At 32.0% G+C, this 10,381-nt stretch overlaps 1 protein-coding gene across 6 annotated transcripts in view; it reads left to right on the forward strand.

Moving 5' to 3' along the window:
* The window catches only part of LOC148605006 (uncharacterized), a 28,450-nt gene extending 18,116 nt beyond the window's left edge, over nucleotides 1-10,334 (forward strand). For 3 of the 6 annotated variants that reach the window (XM_088548324.1, XM_088548323.1, XM_088548326.1), the window contains exons 19-25: nucleotides 94-285; nucleotides 2,605-2,735; nucleotides 3,822-4,016; nucleotides 4,494-4,584; nucleotides 6,000-6,136; nucleotides 6,992-7,136; nucleotides 8,598-10,334. In XM_088548324.1, coding sequence (XP_088404450.1) covers nucleotides 94-285; nucleotides 2,605-2,735; nucleotides 3,822-4,016; nucleotides 4,494-4,584; nucleotides 6,000-6,136; nucleotides 6,992-7,136; nucleotides 8,598-8,848 — 1,142 coding nt within the window. In that variant the 3' untranslated portion in view covers nucleotides 8,849-10,334. The remainder of the gene's footprint in view (nucleotides 1-93; nucleotides 286-2,604; nucleotides 2,736-3,821; nucleotides 4,017-4,493; nucleotides 4,585-5,999; nucleotides 6,137-6,991; nucleotides 7,137-8,597) is intronic. The other 3 variants (XR_015915840.1, XM_088548325.1, XM_088548327.1) reach the window with 3 other exon arrangements.
* The last annotated feature ends 47 nt before the right edge of the window (nucleotides 10,335-10,381 follow it).

The raw sequence follows: 10,381 nt of genomic DNA on the forward strand, positions 1-10,381 counted from the left end.
CATAGTTCCTCTCACATCAAAAGTTTATTTGGAGACAAATCTTGGGTCATTTGGAGCAAAATCGCTAATGTGAATTCATGAATTATCTTACAGATGTAGTACAGAGCCAGTTGTTTCCCCATCTGTTATCCAACACCTCTAAATCGCAACTTAACATCTCATCTCCCTCTCATACACCGGCAACAAACCCAGCTTCCGTATCCAGAAGATCAAGTCTTCCTGGTTCAGAGGTTACAGGTCAAGGTCAGATCAACCAACAACAGTCAGGAATTGCATTTGTTCAGAGTGAGTTTGGTTTCTTCTTAGTGATTAAGTAGCACTCCATATAAGAATCATGCAAAATGTGATTCATAGTTAGAAAGCCTACATATTTTTATTTTTGATATTTTGTTCAAAATGTCATAGTAATCAGAAAGTAACATGTGGTTTTTCATATAACCTATGTTCATAGGAGATAAAAATTATATAGAATGCACTATAGATTTCAAAATTAAGGGTGATAACTCTGTAAATGACACTCAAATACAATAGAATCTATTGGATTTTCAATGTTGATTATCTCCTAAAATAATAATTACCATATTTTCCGGACTATAAGTTGATATTTTTTTTTTCAGCAGAGTGTCAGGCTTGACTTTTCATCCACTTCGACTAATCTAAGGATTTTTCAAGAAAAATGTTCACCTACAATGCATTTTATTAGATTTGTTTAGTTCACTTTTGATTGCTTTAATTCAAAATTTTTGGTAAACTGCAATCAACAAAAGCTGTCACTCAAACAGTCAAACTGACGATTGAATTTGAATGTAATAGATAATTGCCACTAGGCCTATCCTTTATGAATGAAAACAATGATGTTAATAAAAACTCTGAAACTTTGAAACCATTAAAATATATAAATAAACTCTAGAAGAGACGTTAATGAAACTCTTGGAAAACATTATCTAGTGTTTTGGAGTTATTGGTCCTTTAATATGCAAATTTATACCCATTTACGGTATGTCGTAACACATTGGCACATGACTCAAATTATAATTCAATTATGGTGTTATCTAAATGGCTAATTGCAACCAAATTTGCAGGTAACAATTATTTTTAATTGTATTTCGTGATACCAGGTATTATTGTTCATTAATTGCCGCTCGTAATTATGACCTATTCACCAAACAAATTTCCCGCTTATTTCACACATGGCTGCCCAGTTTGACATGTTAAAGATTTCATACTCCCGATGATCTATGGCTTCAGAGCTATTGACACGCCATTCAATAAAAATAACTGAACTCGCGGACGAAGTTCACTTTAACAAAAACACAAATATTTATTTAATTCAGAAATCTTATACTTAGTAACATCGCTGGAATAATATGCTGTTGAAAACAAACCGCTCAACTCCGATCTCTGCTGACACGTATGATATAAATGCACACATCTGTTCCTCGACTTATCTATGTTTTTTTTGTCGATTTTGGTCAAAATTAGGTAATTCGACTTAAAGTCCACATCAACTTATAGTCTGGAAAACACGGGACACATTTCACAATATTGACCCACAAAACAACTGAATTACAAAAATAAAAATATGCATCACATTTTTCAGATTTTGCATGATTCTTACAAAGACAGCTACTTAAAAAAATTTCATATTTTATACATGCATTATTTTATTCCAAATTTAAGTACACTCCATTTGAAGATATTTGAATCTAAAATTACAAATAAATACTGGTCCTTTGTAGCTGAAAAAACTACAATGGCAGGAGCCATTGATCGGAACTCCTAGTTTGGATTAGGAAGGAGTCCTTAAATATATCCAGGGTACTTCTGCTTGAATTAAGTAAGGGGTGGTCCAAGGTCTAATAAATTTGAGGCTCATTAAACCATGTTCCCTCTGGTTTCTAAAAGTATCAAATAAAGTAGAAGAAAATGTTGTTTTCATGGCTCAATCCTGTTGTATGCAGGAAAAATGCCATATATGTTTTCAAAAAATTTTAAACACATGGAAATATGTTTATTCCTAGTATGTAGATATGTAATTTTGACCATACTAAACACTTAAAAATATATTTTTCCAAAACCATATGAATTATCAATGGGTTCTGTATAGATAATCATACAAAGACATGTGTTTACCATTACTCCTACAGTATAACAGATTGGAATTCAGACAGAAAATACCTTGCCAGACAATCTTTAGCATTGCTGGAGTAGCGTTTATATTTTTACATACTGTGAAAGTACTATTGTTCACGAGATACATTTCATGGTTAACGTGGGAAGGCTAATCCACAAAATTTGATTCCCATCGAAAAGGAGATTTGTGTGTGTACTGAAAACTTCAAATCCTTGAATTCAAGAGTCTATGAACTTATGTTTCTTCCCTAATCCACAAAGTAAGGTACTTCCACAGTACTGCATGTTGTTCCTGAAGGTTTTCATGCAATCTTGAGATATGTTTTTCATTTTGTTCCTAAACATGTGGTAAATGTAAAAAAAAATATGTTGCAGCTGTCTGTATGCATGGTAATATTTGTATGTTCTGTTTTTATTATCTTCAAGTTCTATTTCACACCCTGTTTTTCTCTTATTGGTAACCAATTCTAGGTGGTGATAGTAACCAAGGGCAGACAACTCCATCACAGAACGTCACAAACATTAATTTTGGTGGCTTAGCACCAAACATCAACATACAGAACCTTACTGGTCTGTCTGGCATCAATATTGCTAATTTACAGGTAAAAGAATGTTTAAGGAGCTGGCTTCCAGGATTTAGTTTAAGTACATTTTGTTAATGATTAATTGATGAGGAAGTATTCAAGGTCTCTTTCCAAATTTCCTCCACATTTTAAATATACTATCTTTTTTGTCTGTCTCATTAGGTATTATTTATAGGATAAAGAATCATGAAGAGTTAATAACCAAAATACACATATTTATACTAAGTGCCGAAGATCTCAAAGATATGAAGAGTGTTTCATGGACGAATAAAATCTTCTTTTGTTCCTTGGAGAAGTGATCATATTTTGGTTATTTATTTATTTGATTAGCCTTTTTATTATATTGATTTAAAAAAAAAATCTTTAGTTATTCCATGGACAAATAAAATCTTCTCTTGTTCCTTGGAAAAGTGATCAAATTTTGGTTAATTATTTATTCTATTAGCTTTTTTATTATATTGATGTTTTAAAAATATTTAATTGTAATTTCAAACAATTAGCTTGATGTTTAGATGCAACAACATCTGAAAATAAAAAAATTAATAGGGTGCTCAGGCAAAAACCTGGCTGTGGGTGGCACATGGCCAATTTTATTTTTAAAAAAATCACCTATTTCATATCACAATTTTTTTTTAGAGTTAAATGCTGGTTTTGAATTAACTGCTACGATAACAGAGAATTAATTACATATGAAGGATTGAAATTCATTGAAAAAAAGGGAGATAACTCTGTAATTTGAGCAAAATTTTGTTGCTATGTTAGGGAACTTTAAAATCAATTTCTGACCCATTCATTGTCAATTCAAATTGAACATACATATGGAATATACATTACATTGGAACCAAAAATTCATTGGGATAAAATTTACACTGTGGTAATGGTATGGGATCTGCCTGATTTTTACTTGGACAGCCTCTTAAAAGTAATTTAACATATGAAATATCAAAATCTATGCCCAAACTATTCTGTGTTTGACCACTATAGTCATGTCAAGTGAGCTTTGCTTAACACTTTATATGTTTATGACTTGGGATTCTGAAAACTCAAAAAAGAGTTTATCATTTGTTTAAAACAGCTGCTCAAACACCAGTTTTTGTGTTTTAGAGTTTACAGAATATGCAAGTTTCAGCTATACCTGCAGGGTCTATACCTGGAGGTATAGCAGTACCTATAACCTTGGTCACCAGTAGTGCAGGGGTGATACCAAATCAAACAGGAATATTTGTCAGCTCACTTCCTAATTTGGTTTCCATGGCAACTACAGCAAACAGTAATGTATCAACAGCACATGTTTCTCAGGTGTGTGAATAATAATATCTGTAGTAATAAAAGTTGAACTTGTGCATTTTAATCACTGTTCTTTGACATAGATTTGTTTTTTTTCTTTTGCAGAAAAAGAGTTCAGCATGTTGAGTTAAAAGTGTTTAGATTATTTAAACTACATATTATATTATACTTAAAGATTTTGACTTGATTAAATATACATCTGCTAGTCTATAATATGTAATATGGACCGCCCTACTTTCACATCATGATTTAAAATGTGATGTATAATTTTCTTTAACATTTAAAAATACATGCATTTATTTTTTGATTTAGATTTCTTTTTATTACAAGATTTTCCATATCATGCTGGACCATAGAGTTACAATTTCATTGAAATGCACTGAAAATGAACATTTCAAGGGCAGATAACTCTGTCAAAAACCTCATTTTTGTAAGTTTCAAAAGTACACACATTTATTTCGTTTGATTTTGATATTATTTTTATTACAGACAAATATATCCAGTACAGCTCCCAGTATAGTAACATTTGTAACAACATTACCTTCGACTGTTTCATCTACAGTCAACACTTCTTCAGCAGGTTAATTTTTATGTCGGTGGTCTTATTGAAGTGTGCTTGCCACAAGTTAAGGTGTTGTGGGTTTGATTCCTGGTCGAGTTACTCCAAAGACTTTAAGTGTCAGTCTCTGTAAGAATCAGGCAGTAGGTGAAACATGGTATGAAAATATCCATCATTTTTGTAGTGTGATTTGCACCATTAGAATCAAGGAAAATGGACAAGATTTTCCATATCATGCTGGACCATAAAATTACAAATTCATTGAAATGCAATGAAAATGAACATTTCAAGGGCAGATAACTCTGTTAAAAACACCTTTTTCTAAGTTTCGATTGAAAAATTTCTGGTCAAAGCCGGTGATGCAGAGATCAAATAATGGTCTTTACAAACTGAGGAAGTATCCTTGAGTGATATTACATTGTCAGATTGGTGGGGTTTTGACATGCATGTTTTTGATTTTACACATTTTGCCTGATTCTTACAAATACTTACACTTAAACTTGATTGTCACTGCTTCTCCATCAAGCAAATGGCATATAGGAGTTCTAGAGTGACAACTGATTGGCTTGCAGTCAGGTTAATGTGTTCTAGAGGGGTGACATGCCTACCTGTGGGCTTCTGTGTACTAGCACAATGTAAAATCCTGCTAAGAATGTAAGACTGGTACAATGCAGGGTATGTTTGATTGGCTTGCTATGTCAGACTGGTACAAAGCAGGGTCTATTTGATTGGCTTGGCATGTCAGACTGGTACAAAGCAGGGTCTGTTTGATTGGCTTGCATGTCAGACTAGTTCAAAACAGAGTCTGTTTGATTGATTAAACATTCTTGTCCTGAAAATGCATAAAAAACTGGTCAATTGATGATGAAAAACCACAATCAATCAATCTATCAATTATACAATGAAGGTCTGCTCCTGAAATAATGGCCTGTTTGTGGTTAAATCATATAACCTAGAGGCTTGCATTATCTTTGTCTTCAGTTCATTTAAAGATTAATTAAATTAATTACAAGTACACATACTGGAATATATTACTGTGAAAGTACTATTGTTCCTGGGGTACCAATTTTTGTGGTTTTCGTGGATAGGCCAAACCATGAAATTTGTTAACCAAATGAAAATAAGAGTTTCATTAATGTGTATACTAAAAACCTCAAAACCATGAATTCAAGTAGCCACAAATTTGTGCTTCTTCCCAATCCAAGAAAAATTGGTTACCACGAATAAAAGTACTTTTACAGTATTACATGTTACATGTTACATGTTATTGAAGAAATGCATTTTTAAGATTTATAAATTAATTTAAAAGCTTGAGGATCACTTTTTAATGAAAAAAATGAAGTCTGAAATAATTTCAGAGATAGAAAGGAGTCTGTTGGAATGTACATTTAGAAGACAGCATCAGATGAGGATTAAACTTTTGTTTTATATTTTAGTTTCAGCATCTGCCACAGCTACAGTGGCCCCTACAGGGGTGCTTTCTCTCCCAATGGCTAGTCTGGCCCCTCTAGTCAGTAGTGTAAGGACTCAAGCAGTGTCAGGAATTAGGGCCAGCACCCTTCCTCTATTACAGGTTTGTTCGGCTATTTTGGGCTTTTTTGTCATGATGAAACACAAGAATTGTCTTAGATTAGGGTTATCCTCCTTCCATTGTTTTTGAAGAAATTTTATTGAAAGTTTGGGCATCATATGTATATATGCAAGACAAAATTTGTTATTGCCCAATGCCTGCGAAGGGAGATAAACATTGTAAGTTGAAAAAAGTATAGTAAAACTGGCCATTGTATGTAGATGCTCATGAAGAAAGGTAATTACTTAACTGTGTATCTTCAAAGGGAGAAAATCCAAATTAAAGCCTCCTTGACATGACTCCTCCTAAACTGCTAAAAAACAAATTCACTGGCAGGTTAAGGATGCAGATGTGAATAAAAAAACCCAACCTACAAATGTAAGAGCCGTATAAAGTCAGTGATATTGTTGGCCTTTATTGAAACTACCTCATTTTGTTTTTATTTGGAATATATGCCTCTGTTTATTAAATTAGGAAATTTGGAATAACCTTTAAAACCTTGGTTTGTAGTTGAAATGATTACTTTTATAGAGACATTCAAGAAAAATGACAACACATAAACATTCAATTAGTGCAATGTCCTACTCAGACTTTCAATTGGGAAATAGTTTGTCTTGTTTAGAATTTAGCCAATTTATGTGACTAATTGGGAAACTTTCATGAGGAGTAATTACTTCGTTTCAGAGGTAATTCAAAGCACACAATATCACTGGAAATTAGGGTATTCTCACAATTTTTCTGGTTAAAGTTTGAAAATTTGTGAAGCAGAAGCATCTGTAAAGCCATGTCCTTTATTAAGTCTATTGGCATTCCTGCACTGTTAATATTTCTTTTCATCTAATTTTTTTCTAAATGCAGATTCAGGGTCAGCCAGGAAGTTTACAGCTTGTTAACCTCCAACAACAAAGAGCTCCAATGAAACCAGGAACAGCAACTCTTGCAGCACAACCACCTGGACAGGTGCACATGGCAGCAAAGAGTACATCAAGTATTCCTAATACAGGTATATATGTCTTCTAAAAATATTATTTGCCCAAAAACAAAATTAAAGTAGGAACAAAAACTTCTTAAAATCAAATACTTGATGAGATTTCTCTTAAAAAAGCTTGTGTATTTTGAAATGTTTTTGAGGAAAGTGATTGGTGGCTAATTGAGTATAATTATAAGAAATTGAAACTAAAAAAGAAGATTTTAGAGCAATCAACTGAGACAAAAAAATCTGTTAATTCTATTCAGTGTAACTAGTTATTTTTTTTTTATTAAGTACCAGTCCTTATAAAGTTCAAATACTGTAAACATTAATATTCGTTGATTGCTAATTTTCGCAGATTCTATCATGTGAACATATTCGCTGGTATCAATTTTCGTGGTTTCAAAAAATGATAAATGTTCTATAGAGTTGAAAATCAATTTTGCTGGTACTTTTTTTGGAGATTTTCTGTCCACCCCAAAAAATAGTGAAATAAATACACCATGAAAATTCATATTTTTACAGTACTGTTTATTGTAGAAGTGATTTATGGTGAAGAAAAACCCATTGAACAAACAATGTTTCTTTGGTCTACATTATAACAAAAGTCTTTTCTGTATTCAGATCTGTATGTTTGAGAAAATCATATTTTCATTTCCCACTAAAATAAACCAAATCAAACCAAGTTAAGAAGGATAACTCCTACAAAGTACCAATTTAATTATGAATTCTGAATATCTGATATGCCTAAATTACCTCCTGTCTGATTTGTATAAAGACTGCTACTTAAGGAGGTAGACCTTGGGTAAGGGACATAAATCTTGAAATCAGTGATATGATTGTATCATATTTAATTTCACCAAAGCCTATCAAGCTTCCATTTGTAACAGAATAAAATCAGTCCAAGTTACTTTGATAATTACATGAGATTGATGTAAAATGCTGAATAGGGTATGCACGCCTAGTTCTAGTTTCATTTTCTTTACTGCAATTTCCAATGTAGAACGTATTGAAAACCGTAGACCGATCTGCATTTTATCGTTTACTTCCGGGTACTCGAAACACTGTACAACAATGCAAAATCTTCTATTTTCTGTTTTTTCCTAATATATTTATCATGTAGAAATAGATATTTGTCATTTTTTATCGGTATTTATTACACAAAAAGATGTTATGCCCTTAACACTGAACTCAATTCTTGCAAAATGACAAATCCCCATGCTTTTGAATGGTAGACTAGGACCCATTCTCATGAAATCACAGGGTATCATGATGAGACTTACATACCCTATACGAACGTTCCAATGATTTGTAAGAGTTGTGTCCCTTACCTTAGATCTTCCTCCTTAAACAGAAAAAATCAGAGGTGCTAATTGCCACATACTTAAGAAAATCTGTTTTTTACCTGGAAATGAAAAGTAGTGTACGAAGACAGTTTTCCTGTGACATTGCTCAACACTAATGCATATCAACTTGATATTGATTTCATTACAGGAGTATTAACAGCACAGTCAGTTCCTTCTGGTCACCAGGTTACACTATCTCAAATAAAACCAGGTCAAACAACTTCTGTTGGAGGACAGATTCCTCAGCAGCAACTAATCATGCAACAACTCCACCGACAACAATTCCAGATACAACCATTTCAGCAGGTTAGACCACAGACCACAACAGCAAACCAAATGCAAGCAAATGCTAAGGCAAAGAACAAGAAGAGGACTACTCCTACTCCTCCTAAACATTAAGTGTCAGTCTCTTTTAGAATCAGGCACTGGGTCAGACATGGTATGAAAAAACCCAACATTTTTAAAGTATTCTTGACTATTTCACCATCAGAACCAAGGAAAAATGACAAGACTTTCCATATTGCTTTGGTAAATTGAATTATAATTTCATTGAAATGCATTGAAAATGAACATTTCAAGGGTAATTAACTCTGTCAAAAACATTATTTTTCTAACATTCTACTGAAAAATTTCTGAGCTAATCCAGTGATGCAGAGTTCAAATAATGGTCTTTTTAAATAGAGAAAGCATCATTGAGTAAAATTTTATTTTCAGATAGGTGGGGTATTGACATGCATATTTCCGATTTTTCCTGTTTTGCCTGGTTCTTACACTTAAACACTGTCTGCCCCTAAATACATGTATTGGTAATATACATAGACAGCTTTGAAACACGTTTTTCATTTGTTCTGGATCAAAATTAAAATCATATGCTAAGCACCAACAAATTAATTGATGAAAAAAATGTAAATACACATTGTATGGTAATAATATAGTTACCATTTGACTCAAAATATGAAAAGATTGGGGTTTGCATAATTTTAGATAAGTTTCATATTTCCATATTGGTCCTAAACCTATAAAAACATATGTTGCATTTTCCTCTGGATCTGGACAAATTGAATAAAGCCAACATCAATAAACCTTTTGCTTGCAAATTTCTGAATGATGTGGGGTTACAATGTAGAGTGTGTTTAGCAATAATTGTAAGTTAATAAATTATTGCAAAATTTTTGTTATTACAAAAAAAAATGCATCTTGGTTGTTATGAAAGTAACTACATCTTGCATTATAGGACATTTTGCATTATTCAAGAATTTTTTTAGTATTGTTTAAATTACAAATGAATATTAGACACAATTGACAAAATCACTATCATAAATGCCTAAAATTTTTAAATTTGCCAAAACTTACACTTGTTTGAAATCATTCTTCATTTTTCAAGATGGGAATGAATTGAATTTTGTGAATGAAATTTTAATTTGGTCATTAAACTGCCTTTGTACATGTACATGTATAGTGTCACATACAGTGATACGTAAGAGAAAGGCTGTGTATCTTTAATGCTTTTTCAAATGTAAAATAATGTTGTATGAAAAATTAAGGAATTTTTTTTTTTTTTCAATATTTTAGTGCAATAACTCAGTTGAATTTATTTCATTTATTTTTAGACAAAACAAACTGCAATGGCTATTTGAAAAATTGAAGAAATACTGATAGATTGATGTTTATTACACATAAGTAGACTTTGATCCCAGCAACTAATCACAATTTTGATTAAGTACAATGTAATCAGGATTCCTATGATAATGTGCTACTGAAACACTTACATCATTTTATATATATACATTTATTCATTATTTTATGTGTAATTTCATATCATGTTTTTATATATTTTATTCTGTGTAATATTTGTCATTTTTAAAGAAATAGAACTTTTTTGGAAGATGTTTTGTTACTTTATCTCTATTTTGTTTAAAATCCCTTTGATCT

The sequence above is a fragment of the Perna viridis genome, chromosome 10 (assembly GCF_037379345.1).
Source record: "Perna viridis isolate PV_CMFRI_1.1 ecotype Kerala chromosome 10, ASM3737934v1, whole genome shotgun sequence".
Lineage (NCBI taxonomy): Eukaryota > Metazoa > Mollusca > Bivalvia > Mytilida > Mytilidae > Perna > Perna viridis.